General features: G+C 41.9%; 1 protein-coding gene across 7 annotated transcripts in view; it reads left to right on the top strand.

The window, feature by feature from the left end:
* Window positions 1-23,358, top strand: part of PCDH7 (protocadherin 7) — a 620,030-nt gene that overhangs the window by 579,536 nt on the left and 17,136 nt on the right. For 3 of the 7 annotated variants that reach the window (XM_072125949.1, XM_072125941.1, XM_072125975.1), the window contains exon 3: window positions 10,382-10,513. The exons of the other annotated variants lie outside the window; for them this stretch is intronic. In XM_072125949.1, coding sequence (XP_071982050.1) covers window positions 10,382-10,513 — 132 coding nt within the window. The remainder of the gene's footprint in view (window positions 1-10,381; window positions 10,514-23,358) is intronic. 7 annotated transcript variants of the gene reach the window in all.

The following is a 23,358-nucleotide window of genomic DNA, read 5'->3' as shown; positions in this document are numbered from 1 at the left end:
TTATTGAGGTGTATATGAGCACACAAAGTGCGTAATGTCGGTGTTATATTAGTGAGCTACAGGGACTCTGTAGAAGGCTGAATTAAAGAGTCCATTGCATTTATTAAAGGGAAATACAGCACATTCTGGGGCACTATAAGGTATAACATGTTTATAACACTGATCCGTGTAGAAATGATTGGAAAGAAACTTTGAGTTTGTGTCTAGGGTCCGGGATTGTACTGCACGACACGGGACGCGAGAGCAATCACAGCTGTGGCTAGTAGCTAGGGGTGTCAATTCCCTAGATTGGCTGCACAGCCGACAATCCGGCAATATGTCTGGGTTGTGCGGTACACACCCAAAAGTTCAGGTCTACTTATCTCTATCGATAAGGTATTGGTCTCCTTGACTTTGCCTTCCATAAGGGATCATTGTATGAAAAACTACAGATATGACTAATAATGAGTAGCTTATTTCTGCTAAATTTATAATGGAAGTATTAAGGGCAACAATAATATGAATGTAGAAAAAAAAAAAATAGTAGCCTCTCAGCTTTTTCTCAACATACTGTCAGTAGTGATCCGTCAGTGATGTATCACTTCACGCATGTTATAGCGGCTCGACTCTCAGGTGCATCGCCCACACAACGTATCCGAATCGGACTCGTTCCAGCTGAAATTCCGAAGTTCAGCACTTTTCCTCATTAGATTGTTAATCAGACAGTATTTACATCCTTCTGGGAGCAGAAACATTTTACCGTTGCTAAAATAAATCAATAAATAAATGAATCCCTCCAAAATAATTTCAGCTTTTCCCGGAGAGTCCTCCCTGGAATTATTCAGCTGACCATCGGAAGTAAAATGATGAAAAATAGAAGCGTATAGTTTTCACGGACGTGGGTATATCATGAGCCGTTAATTGGCCTTCCTTTTAGTAAGCATCATTTCACATGATTAAATTGAACTTCTTAACATAGCATAAATGGCAAATGAATCCCCTTGATCTGTGTTACTTTTCATTCACTGTTGCAATTTTTTTCCTGACAGTTACTTAAAAAGACAAGAAGTCTCCAGATATTTATTTCCTTCCTCTAATTCACATGCCTCGGCACTGAAATCCTGCATTATTTAACAGATAGTTAAAATGTATGTCACAGCAAAGAGGTTTCTTAACTTTTTTTTATCTTTTTGAAGGTATTTTACTGCACATTAACTATGATTCAGTGATCCCTTTGCTCTTAGTTCAGGGTTACATGCATTTCATTTCAGACTTTAATAGGGAACGCAGTAGAAGGCCATCTTAGCTTCAATGCCATAGTAACCTTACTCAACCAAACATAACTGGTAGCGGGAATTAAGCACAGTAGCTGTGCGGGGAATTTAAGGAAGAATTTGGGCATGATATGGATCTTTTAGCCTCTTACACAATGTTATTTCACAATGTCGTTGAGGGATGGTCGAGAAAAATTACTGATAGAAAATTTCAGTCTGTAGTAATTGGACCCTGAGGTTCACGTGTACAGGCATATATTTCTTTTTACAGTGGATGTTGCTGGATGATAAATGTGGTCCATCTATAGCCTAACTCTTGTGAGATCTTATCACATGTTAGGTGGCTGACTTAGATCTGCCGTGGCGTATAGGGAGTATAGAGGTAGCAGTCATTTGCAGGTCTTGAAGCCTTGGGGATCCAAAAGTTACTCTGCCATATATAAATTAGGAATATTATAAATGACACATGATTGTTAGGGGCTCTGTTTTGTACATAAAAACATTTGTGAAATGTGGCCTATTGGATTCAAACCCCACCCCATTCTCAAAGCCAACACCCTTTTCCATTTAGCCAGAAAATTTAAAGCCATATGCAGCAAACAATTTCCAAATAGTGCTTAATTTTCCATTAATTTTTATTTTCCTTTAATTAATTTTTTTAGGATGTATCAAAACAGTTTTCTTCCATCCAAAAGGAGGGCTAATTTGCATAAATTTTCAATGGAGATTTAACAAAATTAGACATTACACATCCAACTAGCAAGGTCTCTGTATAAGTATCAGTATGAGTGTCAGAATACCCCTAGTCCACTTCTCCACCCCTCACATCTATACCATTGCCTCCAGTAAAGGCAAAAATATTTGTTGACATTCTCAATAATTTCTTCGTTATCTACAATGAGTATTCTAGATACATCAGGGGAGACTTATCAGAAGTGTCTGCAAGTAAAACTGTTCTAGTTGCTCAAGGCAACCAATCAGAGCTCATCTTTCAATTTTCCCACTCCTGTTTATAAAATAAAAAGCTGAGCTCTGATTGGCTACTGAGAGCAACTAGAACAGGTCTGTTCTCAGACACCCATGATTAATCTACCACATAATTTCTTTTGATAAACCCAACGTTTTCCAAAATTGAAACTTTGTTCCATCACTAGTCATGGAGACACATATAGGCAGCCTAGGAGCTGTATACGGCCCATAAACCACTTTACCAAACATTATTAACCTTTACTAAAATTTTATTACACATATGAATAGAAGATAAATCTCATAAACTTTAAAGCCCTTTCTATTAGTTTAACTTATCATGAAATAAGGATTATATGATTGACCATCGTTGTAATTTGACGCTACCCATTAGTAATGTTCCCCGAGTTCTGTTGTCATACTGTATTGAATCCACATTTCAGGTAAGTGTAGACACATCTATAGACCCAGAACAAAGAGGAAAGTGTTAGAATGCAATATATGGAACCATCTGAGCAGGTCTACCGAGACGCATTTCTATGTGACCTTCTATTCACCTGAAAAGTGCAATTACAATGAAGTCTTTGAAACAAAAAAATCTATGTAAATTCCCTTTGAAAGCCTAGATTGATTTTAATATTCCCATACAGTAGAACGTGCTGGTATTAAAGACGCCTGGTGACTGCTAATGAAATATACTATGCTACAATGTTACTATATAAAATCAGATGATAAAACAATACCTGACTGAGAATAATGAAAGCATTTCTCTGCCAATGGGAAGTATACTTTACAATCTGTAAGAAATAAAGCCGGTGTAATTGTTACAGCTGATTTTCCCCCATAGACGACGGCTCAGCTGAAATTCTCTGTACGGTTTAAATTAACTGAATTTGTCATGGATTAGTGAATGTGCAAATCAGCAGTCTAGAAAATCATGTAACTGCCTGGGAATATACAAACAGCAGATAGAAATCCAGAATTGGAGGCAGGGGCATTGATAACAGGGAAGGGAAGATTCCAATACCTTGTTGTAGCTTAGGAAATGGAACAGCTGCTTTACAACTTAATCCATGGTGGAGAACAAGGTAGACTATGACCATGTGGCTAAAAGCAATCCATAATGTTAGATCAATGACTCATTTCTAAGAAAAACTGTTTTCTCCCATTTTTCAGCAATTTGCGATAAGATAAAAGGAAAGCAAATACAAGGATTGTTACCTAAGTGAGAGTGGAAGTACGTGGAAAACAATAGGAATGGACACTACAGTGAATAATACAATTATTAAATACTATGAAAGTGGATTTTGGTTAAAAACAAGCAATTTCTTTCTACAACAAATGCCAATATAGGTTACATAGTAACATAGTTAGTATTGTTGAGAAAAAACATAAGTCCGTCAAGTTAAACCAAGGAAAGAAAGGGATGGTATGAGGATACAATGTAAGGGAACATATAGAGGTTTTATGTACCAGACTCTCCCTATGGCACCTTTTCAGCAGTTTATTCAGTAATATATTTATTTTTTATTGTTATAGTAAATTTTTTTTTTACATTTTACATTGGGGAAGTTTTGGCATGGACATGAATGCTGCTGATTGTTTGAGGAGTATTATGTGACAGCCTCTGTGTTTGTTCAACTGAGGTCTTTTAGGTTGGCACACTCAGGTCAAGAAGGTAGGCACGATGATGAAGTAAACAAGTTTCTATTTTTGAAGGTTCTGGGTCTATGCATATACCTGCCCTCGGCATCAGTATTTTCCACTTTATAAAGGGGTTTTATACCCAGAAACACATAGGGGGTCATTTACTAAGGGCTCGAATTGCGATTTTACGGCGGGTTACCCAAATTTTTCTGTTTTGCGACGATTTTTCCTGAATTGGGTTTTTGGCATTTGGATAGTGGCGCATCGGCACCAGCATGCACGCAACGCAACGGGGGGGGGGGGGGGGTTGGTTCCGTATGAAAGCCTGACGGATTCGGAAAAACCGCAGCATTAAAAAAAAAAAAAAGTGTTGCTTGATACGTGCTTACTTGCACCCAGGCCTGGCTTGGTGAACTTCAGTGCATTTAGACGAACTTCAGCGCAGCAGCGACACCTGGTGGACATTGGGGGAACTACCTTAGTGAATCGCCGGAAGACCCGAATCCTCCGCACATAATGCGCCGCTGAATCGCAAATGGACCGGGTAAGTAAATCTGCCCGTGATTTCAAGACCTCAAAAATAATTGTTTACTTCATCATTTGTAGACCAAACTTAGACCAAACTTATAGATCACACTAGAACACTGAAAGCTAGATCTTCTCTAGTATGGCAAATAAATACAGATGATCCATCCCAATTTGAAGTCAGTACCATATGCTATTATGCAAAAACTTCGAAAAGTGTTGTGCCTATCCGTAGCACCACCATAATAGTAAGTTTCCCTTTTTCCCTTTATTTATCCTGAACATTATTACCCTATAATTGGTCTCTCACTGTTTTCTCTTCTGCCACTCTATTCTTTTTTTTTTGTCCATTTGAACGTTGACAATTTTTTTGACTCTTTTCTTAGATCTTTTAATTATGATTATCATATTTTTTATATTTTGGGTTGGGGGAGTTTGCACATCTCAGTGCTGCTGAGTGATGAACAGATCCAAACTTCTCATTCGGGGTTTAGGGTTTGGGTACTCCTAGCTTATTGGAGCCATGGCTAGCTGCTAGGGGCTTACGTTTTCCAGATTGGCTGTTAAGCAGCCAATCTGGCAATATGTCCGGTTTGCATGGGGCACCTTTGAAGCCCGAAGCCAAATGTGAAGTTCGGATCCACTCATCTCTACTGCTGAGGATTGAGGGCAACCTTTATTCATACTATTAACAATAATAATACTTATAATGATATTCATTTAATATTTCATTTTTTAATTCAGGTACCTTCTATCTTAACTTAAAGGACATCTACCATCAGGATCAAGAATTGTAAACCAAGCACTCTTACATGTTGGTGTGTCCCCCCTCTCTCAGGATCTGCTCTTCTTTTAGCTTGTTGTGCCCTGTTTTTTTTTTTTATAACGCTTTTACAATTATACAAATGAACCTGAGAGTCTCCAGGCTCCGTAGATTTTAATAGATCCTGGAGCCACTTGGGCTCATTTGCATAATTTGAATTCCTTTTTTTCTTATAAACAAGATTATAGGAAGACTAAAGAGTGAGTGAGTAGCTCTACTGCCTTGCAGCGCAGTAGTCCTGGGTTCAAGTCCCCAGGTTAACATCTGCAAAGAGTTTGTATGTTCTCTCCGTGTTTGTGTGGGTTTCCTCCGGCTACTCCGGTTTCCTCCCCCACTCCAAAAACATGCTGGTGGGTTGTTTAGATTGTGAGCCCCATGGGGACAGGTACCAATTTGGAAAGCTCTGTGCAGCGCTATGTAATTTCTAGGCGCTAAATAAATTAAACAATTATTATTATTATTGACTAGCATGTAAGTGTACTTGGTTTTCAGTCCATGATCCTGGTGGTAAATCTCTTTGAATAATAATTGCACAGCTATTTTCTTAGCGAAAATAAAGAATAATATAAAACATGACCATATGAGAATTAAAAACAATAAAATAAAAAAGACATCTACTCACACATAACCCTAAGCATCCTGCTAGCTAGAATGGATAATGAGATGTAGAAAATTACTAATTTAACACATATCTCCTTGCAATGCCCTGGGCAGCTTGCAGCCTGTGTATGCTCACTGTATTATATACTTACTTTCTTCATCCTACCATCCATCCCTCTGCCCATCCATCCGTGTGTCTTCCCATACATCCATTTTTTTTTCCTTGCAATCTTCTTTTCCCTTACAGTAATGTATTTCGCCCCGGACGGATCTTACAAATATCACCCGTGTGGCAGAGAATTTATTTTTAATTGTGTGACAAGGAAGAATGATAGATAAGGAATATTACCTGTCTGCTGTGCACAGCGTATGACTTCACATTGCTGCAGCCTCATCATTTTTACTGTGATTATCCTGGAAATGATGTTGACTGAGGAGTTCTGATTAATTATTTTTTTTTCTCAGATTGAGACTGAAGACGTCCTAATTGCACAATGTATTGTCTCAGCGAAAGGATTTCGAGATTCATTCAGCGGAGACATATTTTACCGAAAAAAAAATGTAAACGAACAATTTGACATTGTGACAGATTAATACTTAATCATTAGAACAGCAGAACAATTAGACAGCTTAAATGTGTTCTACATCCTAATGTCTATACCACTTCAGGAATCCCATATTAAAACATCCTCCGCTGAAAGGTCTGTCACTGTTTGACTGATCTAACTAAATCAGCGACTAACCAAGGATTTAACTGGATTACCACTAGACTGGCAACAATTAAACTTAATTCCAGGAAATTAAAATCTGGGGAATTACTTTATGATTAGAAAAGGTCAGTTATCTCAGTGGGGGGAAAAAAAAGGATTTAGAAGCCAAAGAGCAGAATGGGATTTTAACCCTTTCATCATCTGCATTTAAAAGTATGGAATTACCTAACTTTATTGTTTATTGTACTACATTTTACATTTTTATATTATCTGAAGATGTTCTCATTCAATCCTAGGAGTTGATTTTCATGGCCTTTTAAACGATAAAGGAATTCAGCCTTATACACTATTGTATAAACTGCACAGTAAATATTTAGAAACGTAGTGCGAGAGGAGCAGCTTTAAACTATATATACATCTCAGGTGGCATGCTGGCTGAGTGAGCAGCACTTCTGCCTTGCAGTGCTGGGGTCATGGGTTTGAATCCCACCTGGGTCAACATCTGCAAAGAGTTTGCAGGCGTGGGTTTCCTCCCACACTCCAAAACATACTGGTAGGTTATTTAGATTGTGGGGACAGGGACCAATTTGACATGCTCTGTGCAGTGCTGTGTAATCTGTAGGTGCTATATAAATAAAGAATTTTTTTTTTCTAAACTTGGTAGTGGCTCTGATATATGGGTCTATATGTGGCTTTGTAGTGGTCACAATGTGAATTGCAATTGTACTGAATTGAGGTAGAAGATTTCTTTTATGGAATGTTGGAATGTTTCAGTAACTTTAAAACAATGGAAACCTCTTATTACTCTGTATTACATCTCCATCTATTTTGTGTGTATGGATGTGGCTACATAGAGAGATCGCATACCAACAATGTTATGTCAGAATATTTTAACAGGTCATCTTATCTACCAGATGTAATTTATAACACTATTGTTTTGTTGTAGAAGGACGTTTAGGAACCTTAGGCCTTAGCCTTTACCCTGACATATACACAATTGAATTGGTTTTTAAGTAACAAATGTATATTGTTTATAGCCATACCATCATAGCACATTGCTTGGTTTCCTTCATTAGGATGGATCGTTCATTCGAATTTAGCAATTGTACAAAAACTTGCATAAAACTAAATGTTATTGCGTGCTGTATAGACTAAATTGTTAATATTTTTCCTTTAACTTACATAAGAATGTAATATTATTATTTACATACTTGACATTAACCTCTTAACGCTACATGCCGTATGTGTATGTCATGAAGCTGTTAAGGATGTATGAAGAGAGCTCAAGGGCTGAGACCTTTTCATACAGACCTAGTGTTTCCTGTGTATTGCAGTTATAGAAAGTGCAGATTCCAGCTCATCACCCCGTAACTTGCCTGTTGTATCGGATCCGGGACGGGCCACCTTACTGCCAAGGCATGCAGACATCCAAAAAAATTCATGGTCCAGCCAGGATCCAGGACAGCATTGAACTTTTATTCGGTTACATCATAACCACTCCATAAAACTGTGTATGAACGTCAACGCATTTCAAGCGGCGAACCGCCCTTACTCATGACATATATAGTTTAGTTACACGACATACAAACTTTAAAAAACCCCGCCAGCAGGCAAGAGGTTTGGGGGGGGGGGGGGTGTCATGAGTAAGGGTGGTTCTCCACTTGAAATGCGTTGACGTTCATACACAGTTTTATGGAGTGGTTATGATGTAACCGAATAAAAGTTCAATGTTGTCGTGGAACCTGGCTGGACCGTGAATTTTTTTGGATGTATTGCAGTTATTACTGTTTACCCTGTGAACCATGGGCGCCGCCATCTTGGAATTGATAGTCAGTTGCCATGATAGCCTGGATTCTGAAGATGTCCAACATTGTGCCAGTGGCACATACTTTTTCAGATTTTCCATATACTGCAATACAGTAGTATTGCAGAATATGGTAGGAGCAATCAAACAGTTACGACTTACATACAAATTCAAATTAAGTACAAACCCTAACAAACCTATCTTGTACTCAACTCAGGGACTGCATGTTTATATATCAGCATTTTTGGCTTTATCTTTCCAGTCCTGGCTTCATATTTGGATAAATAACATATAATGTATGCATTGATGTCTCCATTCTCCATCCATAAACTCTAATACAAAATACCCAATCATTTGCTTTTATATCTGATAATAATTTATATAAGGCATGTGCAGGACCTGTCAGGTTAAATTGTATATCTTCTTAGTTAATACTTGATTTTTTATGAAATAACCATTCTGAAAGACTTACTGTATTATTATTTCTCTGTATTGTTTCAGTCATATGTGATTCATGCTACAGTTTTATGTATAAATTGACAACTGGACGTTACTTTTGTCAAAACAGTCAGCCATGATGTTAGAATGTCTAGGGAGGAACCTGTTGTCCATTTATTTTTAAATTCTTTGAAAGAATAGAGTAACTTTAAAAAGTGAAATAAGAAGCATAGCAGCTCACAGGGTATGTTTAATCAAGATCATTGTTGCGCGGAGATGCTAGGAGCTCAACGGATGTAGACATAATCACAGAGAAAAGAGGTAGTCCAACACTTGATAGTATTAATCACTGTTAAAAATATTTATTCATTTCAGCCTGTTAAAATAGCATCTTGGCAATGGGATGTGTAAAGCATAGTAGGGCTGACACATTTCAGCTTTATGCCTTAATCATCGTCCTGGACTATTTTTCACTTTATGAGGAAGTTATGGAGCCGAAACATGAGTGTTTCAATCCTAGGGCCAGGGAGTAAGAGTTCTCCTTATGGCAAGTTTCTCAATTAAGGCCGCTTACAGGAGTGTGGAGACTTATAGCCACTGGTGCTCCACAAGAGGAAACTGGGAAATATGCAAATGTGTTTTCCAGGGTGGGGAAAGTAAAACAATGCCTCTTTTGCCCCCTTAATATAAAAATAAATATGAAGTTTTATCAGTGATTGTACAATGACTTAAAAAAACAGTGGAGTAAACTAATCCTCTTTAAAGAGGAATTCTCATGTATTGTATCCTCAAAATATATCATGATTACATGAAAGAGGTGACTCCCACCTCTAGTGCCTTCACATATTTAAAAAACTAGTGTCTGTTGATCTCTTAGCCATAGACAGAGATTTGGCCTTGTGTGCACAGCCACTTTCCATTCAGGTTGATGAAAAAACTGCATTCAGAAGGAGAAGCCATGGGAAGGGGGTCAGCAAATCCTTGTTTTTGAGATAGATGTGGGTCCCACGGGGTGATTTATCCTGTGGAAATTTCATAAATACAATTCATAAGAAAATCCCTTCATACTTCTGTTGGTTCTGAACTAAGAATATTGCATAGATATGTACACAGTGTAACAAAAAAAGGTAAATACAAATAAAATAGGAAAATCTGAAAATTTGATTGCAGGAAGTTGACAAAATCACATGATAATTATATTTAGTTCAACTATATTTAAGGAGGAAATTATATTTCAGAAGTAATTTTACTGTGTTCCTTAATTTTATAATTGTTCATTTAATGTTTTGAAATGTAAATACTCATCATTTCAATCTGTAATTGATTAGAGAGAAAGAGGACTACTTTCTTTTTCTCCATAAACAGCACCACTTGATCCATTGACTATTCCTGTTATCGCAACCCCTAGTTAACTAAGTTGACTCAGTTGCCATAACAGACACAGCCCATGGTCAAGAACCGTGCTGTTTGTAGAGAAAAAAAGTAGATCCTTTTTTACAATTCACAAGGGTTACCTTTTGTATGTATCCACCAATAGGTTTATCACTAGAGACATCTCTTTCACTCATTCACCTATCAACAGTCAGTGATCAAGCCTCTATTTTTGACTTTCTAGGCTGTGACAATAGATCCCAGATGTCAACCATGGGCTTAAGAGATCATGAGAGCCAGGCCACCTGTAGTGAACCCTTTCCAGGAAGACGCTTCTCTCAACGATGGGCAAATACCCTTCCAATCTGTCCCAGAGGTGGGAAATATAACATTTGATCCAAACTAAATGAAAATATCAAGGGCAGCCACTCCTGGTAAAGAGGCGGTGCTGCTCCCTAATGAACTAACAAACACAAAATGGAAAAAAAATGTCTTTGTAGATGCCCCTTGTACACATAAATTGAAATGGATTGGAATTGGGATAAATTTATCAATTAATTAATGATACTTAGACAAGATTAACTCTTTAAAGTAGAAATTGTAGAAGTGGAAATTTGCCTTTCAGTATACACATCCTACCTATCTTTAATTTCTATTAGTATTGTTTGGGATGTGTGGAATGTTAAGTTTTGTTACAGATTAACAAGTCTTTAAAGTAGAGTGATATATGTAAAAAAAATCAACTTAGAACCATAAGTCTGCAAAGTTGACACTGCTCATCATAGACACTCTACACAAGAGAGTTAGAGGCAAAATCTGCTTTTTTGCTAATACATTGTGCACTTTCACTGACTTGAATCTGGACCAATTACTTTCTGAGGATAGGTGAATCACTGTTAATAAACAATACATATGTTCAGCACCTACAAACGACAGGTCGCATTATATTTTTACATATAACGTAAACTTGAACATTACTTGAACTAATAGTGATGAGCAGACCTACTGAAATTTACATTCTTTGAACTTAAAATTTCTGGAGATCCACATTGATTTGTTGGCGACATTTAGAGAGATAAAACCCAGCTAGCACCAATTGTGAGTGTTATTTGCACGTGGGGGAGAGGGGTCCGATCTGCTCAACACAACTTAAAGTTTAACAGTGGGAAAATATAGAATGCTAAATAGATATATGAGTTATGAAGACTACGTATAGCTTATAGTGTTAGCGATTGAAAAGTCTAAGGACATATGGGTGAGTTTGGTCCAACAAACTTCTTCCATGTTGCGATGTGATGGACAGACTTAGTCTCCCTAACCAACTACATCTGAACTAATTATATTCTTGGACTACTTATTGCTGGTCTAATCTGGTTAACAGAATACATTAATAATATTATATGCAAATTAGCCCTTCTCCAAAGTTAAGAAAACTGTACTTTACTGGCACCTATGGGTAACTACCCCATGAGGCTATATTCAGATGATTTATGATCAGAAAGGCAAAGACACCTTGTCATGTCACTTATATTTTATAATTATGCTGGTGTCAACAATGTCTCACTAACAAATTTAGTTTCAATAAATTGGGTTTTTACAAGAGCTTGGGTAACGTAGGCCATGCCAAGTCTTCTTCTGGGTGGCCTAAGCTTCCATGCAGAAATGAAACACATGAATGGCCATTTTGAATCCATCAGTGTTCAGTGTGAGTCTCAGTTAGAAACTCAGAATTCACTCACATAGTAACCACTGCAGGCAGAAGTCAATGTCTAACTTATAAAAGGGCCTTAAATTATTATAAATTATTTTCTAGGTTGTATTATTGTTATTCATTATTATCATAACTTGCCAAATGAAAACCAAATAAGAGAAATATACAGTATAATATAAAATCTGCAAAAATAGAATATTGTACTTTGCATGATTTGTACTGCCATACAATACACTACTAGTGCTACAAGTACCACATAACAGCAACATACATGGAAAAAAATAGAATAACTTTACATACCAGTTATTATAAGTACAAGTCATTTTAATGTTGTTGAAAAAATATATGAGAAATTGGGTCCTTGAATCTGGGATTTCTCAGCTTCCATAGCTTATACTTTTGGAAAAGCATCTGCTGATCACATCACTAGAGTTTAATCAGGTGAAGACCAGACACAGCCTGCAGGTATAGGAAATAGTTCTTTTAAACAGTGTCTGGGGCATAATAATAAGAAGCCCATTTACAGGACAGACACAGGTAATTTCATTACTGGGTTTACCCATTGAGAGCTAAACGTTTCCAGTAAGTCCTGAAAAAATTGTCAGTATACACAAGGTAGATTACTGCAAAAACAATGTACAATGATTTTTTATACGGAATAGGGGAAATTTATCAGAAGTGTCTGAGAGCAGAATCGTTATAGTTGCTATTTCCACCAATCAGAGCTCAGCTTTCATTTTCCCACAGCTATTTATTAAATGAAAACTGATAAATGGTTGGTCTAAAAATAAACTGTGGCGTTCCGCACCAGAAGTGGGTAAAAATGTGTCAAGCATTGTTAATTCATCCATGTAGTAAGAATGACAACTAGAGATGAGCGAACACTAAAATGCTCGGGTACTCGTTATTCGAGACGAACTTTTCCCGATGCTCGAGTGCTCGTCTCGAATAACGAACCCCATTGAAGTCAATGGGAGACTCGAGCATTTTTCAAGGGGACCAAGGCTCTGCACAGGGAAGCTTGGCCAAACACCTGGGAACCTCAGAAAAGGATGGAAACACCACGGAAATGGACAGGAAACAGCAGGGGCAGCATGCATGGATGCCTCTGAGGCTGCATAATCGCACCATTATGCCAAAATTATGGGCAACAGCATGGCCATGACAGAGTGACAGAATGAAGCTAGATAGCATCTAAAACATCCAATAATTGACCCTGACACTATAGGGGACGGCATGCAGAGGCAGCGGCAGCAGCGGCAGGCATGGCAACATACCCTAAATGGACTCAGGCTTCAAACCAATGGGTAGCAGAGAGGAACCAAAGGAGGTGAGCAAGAAGCGCTCAAATAATATCGGTACATGATAAAAGTTTGCCAGTATATTTTGTGGATTACACAGCAGGGTGGCGACAAAGTTAACATGGAAGCCATGAAAACAACCCAAAATTCTGCCTGACACAGCTCGTTTGATAAGGGGACCATGTATGGAGGCAGTGAACTAGTAGTAGATTAAAGGTGCTGCAGTTAAAACTATGTTAGTTGGATCTTGGCATGGAGCTGGCGCTCCGCTGCCAGGCGAGCTTTCGCCAATCCAAGCCCGTGTCTCTAGGCTACTCCCCAAACAGCACTTCTAAGAACCTTTTGTATAAGATCAAGTGTAGTAGCGTTCTTATAAGTTTAGGATATGCCGGGTGAGGGGAATGTAAACAGATGCGCAAGAAGCGCTGAAATAATATCCCTAAATGGTAAAAGTTTGCAAGTATATTTTGGGGATTACACAGCAGGGTGGCGACAAAGTTAACAACTTTGATGTGGAATGCCCTGTAATAGCTCTTGGGCGGTGTGCCTTTTATCGCCTAGGCTCAGCAGTTTCAGCACCGCCTGCTGTCGCTTAGCGACGGCACTGCTGCTGTGCCTAGAGCTACCGACTGATGGCGCCATGCCCACGGATGGTAATTCGGAGGAGGAGGAGGTGGAGGAGGGGTGGGAGGAGGTATAGTAGGCCTTTGAGACCTGGACCGAGGTAGGCCCCGCAATTCTCTGCGTCGGCAGTATATGACCAGCCCCAGGGTCAGACTCGGTCCCAGCCTGCACCAAGTTAAGTGTAGTAGCGTTCTCATAAGTTTGGGATATGGCGGGTGAGGGGAATGTAAACAGATGCGCAAGAAGCGCATGATGCGCATGGAGCTGGCGTTCCGCTGCCAGGCGAGCTTTCGCCAATCCAAGCCCCTGTCTCTAGGCTACTCCCCAAACAGCACTTCTAAGAACCTTTTGTATAAGATCAAGTGTAGTAGCGTTCTTATAAGTTTAGGATATGCCGGGTGAGGGGAATGTAAACATCTGCGCAAGAAGCGCTGAAATAATATCCGTAAATGGTAAAAGTTTGCCAGTATATTTTGTGGATAACACAGCAGGGTGGCGACAAAGTTAACAACTTTGATGTGGAATCCATGAAAACAACCCAAATTTCTGCCTGACACACCTCGTTTGATAAAGGGACGATGTATGGAGGCAGCTATATGGACGACTTTTGGAGGTAGCAATGGAGACAACGTGTGGAGGCTGCTATGGAGACAATTTAATTTGGATAGTGCCTGTATGTGGCAGTCCCAAACATTTTTCAAACCAGAGGAGCAGGTAGGTGGCCCTCCAGTAAAATGGGATAGATTGAGTGCCTGTATGTGGCAGTCCCAAAAATGTTTCAAACCAGAGGAGCAGGTAGGTGGCCCTGCAGTAAAATGGAATAGATTGAGTGCCTGTATGTGGCAGTCCCAAAAATGTTTCAAACCAGAGGAGCAGGTAGGTGGCCCTGCAGTAAAATGGAATAGATTGAGTGCCTGTATGTGGCAGTCCCAAAAATTGTTCAAACCAGAGGAGCAGGTAGGTGGCCCTGCAGTAAAATGGAATAGATTGAGTGCCTGTATGTGGCAGTCCCAAAAATTGTTCAAACCAGAGGAGCAGGTAGGTGGCCCTGCAGTAAAATGGAATAGATTGAGTGCCTGTATGTGGCAGTCCCAAAAATGTTTCAAACCAGAGGAGCAGGTAGGTGGCCCTCCAGTAAAATGGAATAGATTGAGTGCCTGTATGTGGCACTCACAAAAATTGTTTCAAACAGAGGACCGGGTAGGTGGCCCTCCAGAAAAATTAAATGCATGAAGTACTATAGCAAGAGCCAGTGGGCCCTGTCAAAAAATAGCCAGTTTCCTCTGCTTTACTGTACAAAGAGGAGGAGAAGGAGGAAAATGAGGAGGAGGAGGAGGAGTGGATCAATTATTCAGGTTGAGCTTCCTTCACCTGGTGGAGATTGGAAATTCTGAGAAATCCAGCCTTTATTCATTTTAATAAGCGTCAGCCTGTCAGCGCTGTCAGTCGACAGGCGTGTACGCTTATCGGTGATGATGCCACCAGCTGCACTGAAAACCCGCTCGGACAAGACGCTAGCGGCAGGGCAGGCAAGAACCTCCAAGGCGTACAGCGCCAGTTCGTGCCACATGTCCAGCTTTGAAACCCAGTAGTTGTAGGGAGCTGTGTGATCATTTAGGACGATGGTATGGTCAGCTACGTACTCCCTCACCATCTTTCTGTAAAGATCAGCCCTACTCTGCCGAGACTGGGGACAGGTGACAGTGTCTTGCTGGGGTGACATAAAGCTGGCAAAAGCCTTGTAAAGCGTACCCTTGCCAGTGCTGGACAAGCTGCCTGCTCGCCTACTCTCCCTCGCTACTTGTCCCGCAGAACTACGCACTCTGCCGCTAGCGCTGTCAGAAGGGAAATACTGTTTCAGCTTGTGCACCAGGGCCTGCTGGTATTCATGCATTCTCACACTCCTTTCCTCTCCAGGGATGAGAGTGGGAAGATTTTGCTTGTACCGTGGGTCCAGGAGAGTGAACACCCAGTAATCGGTGCTGGAATAAATTCTTTGAACGCGAGGGTCACGGGATAGGCAGCCTAGCATGAAATCTGCCATATGCGCCAGAGTACCAACGCGTAAGAATTCACTCCCCTCACTGGCCTGACTGTCCATTTCCTCCTCCTCCAACTCCTCCAACTCCTCTTCTTCTGCCCATACACGCTGAACAGTGAAGGACTCAACAATGGTCCCCTCTTGTGTCTCGCCAACATTCTCCTCCTCATCCTCCTCCACCTCCACCTCCTCCGATATGCGCTGAGAAACAGACCTCAGGGTGCTTTGGCTATCAACAAGGGAATATTCTTCCCCCGTCTCTTGTGACGAGCGCAAAGCTTCCGACTTCATGCTGACCAGAGAGTTTTTCAACAGGCCAAGCAGCGGGATGGTGAGGCTGATGATGGCGGCATCGCCACTGACCATCTGTGTTGACTCCTCAAAGTTACTCAGCACCTGACAGATATCAGACATCCACGTCCACTCCTCATTGTAGACTTGAGGAAGCTGACTGACCTGACTACCAGTTCTGGTGGAAGTTGACATCTGGCAGTCTACAATCGCTCTGCGCTGCTGGTAAACTCTGGATAACATGGTCAGTGTTGAATTCCACCTCGTGGGCACGTCGCACAACAGTCGGTGAGCGGGCAGTTGGAGGCGGCGCTGCGCTGCCCTGAGAGTGGCAGCATCTGGGCTGGACTTCCTGAAATGCGCACAGATGCGGCGCACCTTCGTGAGCAAATCAGACAGATTGGGGTATGTCTTGAGGAAACGCTGCACTATCAGATTTAACACATGGGCCAGGCATGGCACATGTGTCAGTCTGCCGAGTTGCAGAGCCGCCACCAGGTTACGGCCGTTGTCACACACAACCATTCCCGGCTTGAGGTTCAGCGGTGCCAGCCACAGATCAGTCTGCGCCGTGATGCCCTGTAATAGCTCTTGGGCGGTGTGCCTTTTGTCGCCTAGGCTCAGCAGTTTGAGCACCGCCTGCTGTCGCTTAGCGACGGCACTGCTGCTGTGCCTAGAGCTACCGACTGATGGCGCCGTGCCCACGGATGGTAGTTCGGAGGAGGAGGTGGAGGAGGGGTGGGAGGAGGAGGAGGCATAGTAGGCCTGAAACACCTGGACCGAGGTAGGCCCCGCAATCCTCGGCGTCGGCAGTATATGAGCAGCCCCAGGGTCAGACTCGGTCCCAGCCTCCACCAAGTTAACCCAATGTGCCGTCAGCGATATATAGTGGCCCTGCCCGGCAGCACTCGTCCACGTGTCCGTGGTCAGGTGGACCTTGTCAGAAACGGCGTTGGTCAGGGCACGGATGATGTTGTCTGACACGTGCTGGTGCAGGGCTGGGACGGCACATCGGGAAAAGTAGTGGCGGCTGGGGACCGAATACCGAGGGGCGGCCGCCGCCATGAGGTTGCGAAAGGCCTCGGTCTCTACTAGCCTATAGGGCAGCATCTCCAGGCTAAGCAATCTGGAGATGTGCACATTAAGGGCTTGGGCGTGCGGGTGGGTTGCACTATATTTGCGTTTCCGCTCTAGCGTCTGGGGTATGGAGAGCTGAACGCTGGTGGATGCTGTGGAGGATCGTGGAGGCGACGATGGGGTTTTTGTGGCAGGGTCCTGGGCAGGGGGCTGACTAGCAGCTGACACAGGGGAAGGAGCAGTGGTGTGCACGGCCGGAGGTGAACGGGCTTGTTGCCACTGAGTGGGGTGCTTAGCATTCATATGCCTGCGCATACTGGTGGTAGTTAAGCTAGTAGTGGTGGAACCCCTGCTGAGCCTGGTTTGGCAAATGTTGCACACCACAGTCCGTCGGTCATCCGGTGTTTCCTTAAAGAACCTCCACACTTCTGAAGATCTAGCCCTCGCCGCAAGAGCCCTCACCACGGGAGCTTCACTAGTTGACAGTGGCGCTGATGCACCAGCTCTGGCCCTGCCTCTCCGTCTGGCCCCACCACTGCCTCTTCCAACCTGTTCAGGTCGAGGACTCTCCTCCGTCTCAGAAGCACTGTGTTCACCCGGCCTCTCAACCCAGCTTGGGTCTGTCACCTCATCATCCTCCGATCCCTCAGTCTGCTCCCCCCTCGGACTTCCTGCCCTGACAACAACTTCCCCACTGTCTGACAACCGTGTCTCCTCATCGTCGGACACCTCTTTACACACTTCCACTACGTCAAGAAGGTCATCATCACCCACAGACTGTGACTGGTGGAAAACCTGGGCATCGGAAAATTGCTCAGCAGCAACCGGACAAGTGGTTTGTGACTGTGGGAAGGGTCCAGAAAACAGTTCCTCAGAGTATGCCGGTTCAAATGCCAAATTTTCCTGGGAGGGGGCAGACTGGGGGGGAGGAGGCTGAGGTGCAGGAGCTGGAGGAGTGGCGATTTCGGTGACATGGGTGGACTGCGTGGAAGACTGACTGGTGGTGGACAAATTGCTCGAAGCATTGTCAGCAATCCACGACATCACCTGTTCGCACTGTTCTGGCCTCAACAGTGCTCTACCACGAGTCCCAGTAACTTCAGACATGAACCTAGGGAGTGTAGCTCTGCGGCGTTCCCCTGCTCCCTCATCAGCAGGTGGTGTCTCACCCCGCCCAGGACCACGGCCTCTGACCCCTGCAGTAGTTGGACGCCCACGTCCCCGCCCTCGTCCTCTACCCCTAGCCCTCGGGTTAAACATTTTTAAAATGAGAGTTATAACTTTATTTTTTTTTTTACTTTTTTTTGTTTTTTTTTGTGTTTTTTTTTTTTTTTTGTGTTTTTTGTTTTTTTTTGAGTTTTTAAAACCAAACAATGCTATCCTATTGCTATGGCTATTTTCTAGCCAAGTATCAAAGGAAGCACAGTACTATGCCAGATGAGATGACACTGAGTTCTTGCCTAATAGAAATCCAACCCCTACTGAATTTTGCCACTTCAGCCTTTGCTATGGATATGTGCGCCACTAAGCGCAGAACACAGCGGTCGCAAGTCCCACTACAAATTGCTCAGAATTGGCAAGTACATGCACTGCAGAAACTACAGTCACCAGCAGATCAACCAGAAATCAAATATATAGAACGCTACTGTAGGCTTCAAGAAGCTGTTTGTATTCTCCTATGGCTATTTTCTAGCCAAGTATCAAAGGAAGCACAGTACTATGCCAGATGAGATGACACTGAGTTATTGCCTAATAGAAATCCAACCCCTACTGAATTTTGCCACTTCAGCCTTTGCTATGGATATGTGCGCCACTAAGCGCAGAACACAGCGGTCGCAAGTCCCACTACAAATTGCTCAGAATTGGCAAGTACATGCACTGCAGAAACTACAGTCACCAGCAGATCAACCAGAAATCAAATATATAGAACGCTACTGTAGGCTTCAAGAAGCTGTTTGTATTCTCCTATGGCTATTTTCTAGCCAAGTATCAAAGGAAGCACAGTACTATGCCAGATGAGATGACACTGAGTTATTGCCTAATAGAAATCCAACCCCTACTGAATTTTGCCACTTCAGCCTTTGCTATGGATATGTGCGCCACTAAGCGCAGAACACAGCGGTCGCAAGTCTCACTACAAATTGCTCAGAATTGGCAAGTACATGCACTGCAGAAACTACAGTCACCAGCAGATCAACCAGAAATCAAATATATAGAACGCTACTGTAGGCTTCAAGAAGCTGTTTGTATTCTCCTATGGCTATTTTCTAGCCAAGTATCAAAGGAAGCACAGTACTATGCCAGATGAGATGACACTGAGTTATTGCCTAATAGAAATCCAACCCCTACTGAATTTTGCCACTTCAGCCTTTGCTATGGATATGTGCGCCACTAAGCGCAGAACACAGCGGTCGCAAGTCCCACTACAAATTGCTCAGAATTGGCAAGTACATGCACTGCAGAAACTACAGTCACCAGCAGATCAACCAGAAATCAAATATATAGAACGCTACTGTAGGCTTCAAGAAGCTGTTTGTATTCTCCTATGGCTATTTTCTAGCCAAGTATCAAAGGAAGCACAGTACTATGCCAGATGAGATGACACTGAGTTATTGCCTAATAGAAATCCAACCCCTACTGAATTTTCCCACTTCGGTCTTTGCTATGGATATGTGTGCCACTAAGAGCTAAACACAACGGTAGCAAGTCCCCCTGCTAATTCCTCACAAAATGGTAAAAGATGCAAATTAAAATAAAAAAAGTAGAACGTTATTGTAGCCCTAAGAAGGGCTGTTGGGTTCTTTGAGAATCACTCCTGCCTAACAGTAAGCTAATAGAACACCCTAACGCTTTCCCTGAGCAGCAGCAGCTCTCTCCCTAGCGGCATCCAGAGACAGAATGATCCGAGCAGCGCGGCCAGCGGCTAGTCTATCCCAGGGTCACCTGATCTGGCCAGCCAACCACTGCTATCGACGTGTAAGGGTACCACGTCATGCTGGGTGGAGTGCAGAGTCTCCTGGCTTGTGATTGGCTCTGTTTCTGGCCGCCAAAAAGCAAAACGGCGGGAGCTGCCATTTTCTCGAGCGGGCGAAGTATTCGTCCGAGTAACGAGCAGTTTCGAGTACCCTAATGCTCGACCGAGCATCAAGCTCGGACGAGCATGTTCGCTCATCTCTAATGACAACACATGATGACAAAAATCTGAGTAAGGCCGCTCTGTACGGCTGAAACGCATAGGCCATCTCTAATTTTCACCTTTTTATCATCATTCGCTGTTGTCTTTTTTACAACATGGATGAATAAATAAAGCTTGAAGGATTTTTCCCCACTTCTGGTGCAGAACACCATAGTTTCTTTCTACACTGCATGCATCTCTCTTGTCTGGGTGCGGCGACCTGCACATTTGTTTGGGCTGATCGGTGAGCTGAAAAACTTTTCCTGTTTTTACTTTGATTGGTTTCCATTGGCAACTAACAGAGTTTTACCACAGACACTTCTGATAAATCTCCCCCCATATTTTTCTTTAGACATCATTATAGATATGTTATTAGGTTTTCTTTTGACAATGGTAAAAATGATTGTATTAAATTTATACAACTTTGATGACATGTTAAGGCTCTTTTATGTGGTACACAATGGCCTTTTATGTTGTGTATTAAAATGAATGTCATTTACTAACAATTGAGAAAATTGTAGATTTTCACTAAATCCAAATGTAAAGTGGCCCTCATATTTCTTGGAGATTTGAGAGCCAACGACAATAAATAATAAGCATAATTTTTCTGAACACATCAAGCAGACTGCGAAGTACACTTTTAGATCATGTTATGCAAAACTGTTGAATAGGGATGAGCAGATCCTGAAAGCAGAGGTTCCCATAGCAGAGAAAGAGGAAACGGAGGGACAGTATTGTCAGCAAATGGCTGGAGGAAAAGTCAACCTGTCTCCTGTAGTCAAGATGGATGCAGCTAGGTAGTTCTTTGAGGAGCTACAACAACCTCCCAGACCCTCCCAGTAGGCTCTGTTTGGATACTGAACCCAAACACTCCCCCCCCCCATCATCGTACTCAGGGTGAGCTGAAGCATATTTTCGTTATTGTAATAAACCGCTTTATAAACACTTTTTAATCTTTATATGTGAAGCAGCTTCGGCGCACCATGCGCGCGCGCGCACAGTCGCGTGCATGGTGCGCTGAAGCTGCTTCACATATAAAGATTAAAAAGTGTTTAAACCGCAATACAGTGGTTTATGACAATAGCGAAAATATGCTTCAGCACCAGCTCACCCTGATTTGGGTTTTGCAACCCAGACTAACATTGCAGGTTCAGGTAAGCTCATCACTATTATTGAACACCTATTTTGTAGCTTCTGCCGTTTTACAGCATTATAGCAACCTGGTGTGAATACATATAAAGGACTACCCTATAAACATCAGAGTATATTTTTACCCAGGAGTGTAACTACATCAGAGAATGTGTGCCATTATATACATATTGGGGCACATTTACTTATCGGGTCCCTGCGCGATCCCCAAAGTGTGTTGTCAGACGAGGATGAAGTCTGCCGCGATTCAACAAGATTGTGCGCCCGAGATCCTGCATGTGTTGCTTCCTCGCTCAGGTCCGCCGGAGTTATCTTCTTCTTCCCAGTGTATTTGAGTGCATATCTTGCGACACAATTTGAAATGTTAAATCCTGCGCATTGTCCGAATCTGTCGGATCGTCCGACTGTCCGTCCCCCGATTTGTGTTGCGTGAAAGCTCACCCGATCGTGACACAATCTGATCGCGTGCCACACAATCCCCGGCGAAATCCCCGAAAACGTCGGAAAACCCAACGGAAATGCGGCCACGGGACCTTAGTAAATAAGCCTCATTATGCAGCACATTGTGCACCATAATATGTATATAACAGTACACAGCATGAATCGCCATTTCATATAAGAAATGCCGGGGGAGAGGGAGGGGACAGCAGAACGACCGGACTAGGGATCTCTTATCTGTAATATCTGCCATGTACTTCCCCCATGTTGTCAGTATGTATGTATCAGTGCTCAAATATGTGCGCATGAGTGCATAAATGTGTGTAAGAGTGTATACATGTGTGAGTATACAAATATGTATATTTTCTGAGTGGTATTAAGAAGACTGCTATGGGATCCTGCCTCTCCAAGTCTCGCCAGTGCTTTCATTATTATAATACAATGTATGTATACAGAATTTAAAAAACCACACCATTTATTTAACACGCTCATCATTAAAAACCCTCCATTTATAATTGGATACACCATAGCTTTTATAAATACAAAATAAGTGCAAGCCATATGAAGAAAAGCCTAATAATGAGTCAATAAGTCTTCATACACAAACTACAGTTTCTAAAATATCTTACTGATGAGTGTGAACTGTTTTCTGTCCACAAGCAATTAATAAGAATTTAGACTTTATCACATTCTGCATATCCCAAACAGAAGATTCATGCCTGGTTTTATTCAGCCAGACTGCTATAGAGATGGCATCCAGTATCCCAATGATACATGATAATGCCACATTCACAATGACAGCAGTCAAAGCCTTGGGGCACAAGATGCTTCTTGAGATATGTTCAATTGCTGTTTAACTCTATTTAGCCTGAGGGGCAGGAAAGAAGTTGCTGATTCTTTCAAACATGTTTAGGAATTTTAATAGTGTCCTCCTATGTCAAGATGTGCTGCCTTTCTGCTGTAGTTCAGGATAAGCCTTCCTGAATGTTCAGACAAGACATAGAAACATAATTAATAATATATAAAAGTGAATTTATTTTTTATTTAATAAAAATTTCCCAGAAGTACGATCAAGCCTTTTTTTTTTTTTTTTTACCTATTTCCCGTAACCTGTATTTGTAGACAGATTTCATATCTAAAGAGGGAACTGATTAGGGGTAAACATTGACAAGTCTCGCTCAGGGGGCATGACTGCAGGCACACAGCAGAGTGAGACAGAGATCTCATCTGCACACTGTCACACAGAAATCCAAGATGGACACTGGACCCTAAGTCAGAAGTTACAAGCTCGTGTCCAGGGGAAACTAAAATTGTGTACAGCAGGACTGACAGAGACAAGATGGAATTATATCTGTGAAATGTTGCGTTTTTGTTAATAACAGTCAATAAGAGAATGTGTTTTGGAAGCTTCCTA

This window comes from Engystomops pustulosus, chromosome 1 (genome assembly GCF_040894005.1).
Source record: "Engystomops pustulosus chromosome 1, aEngPut4.maternal, whole genome shotgun sequence".
Lineage (NCBI taxonomy): Eukaryota > Metazoa > Chordata > Amphibia > Anura > Leptodactylidae > Engystomops > Engystomops pustulosus.
This window is presented reverse-complemented; position numbering and strand designations above follow the sequence as displayed.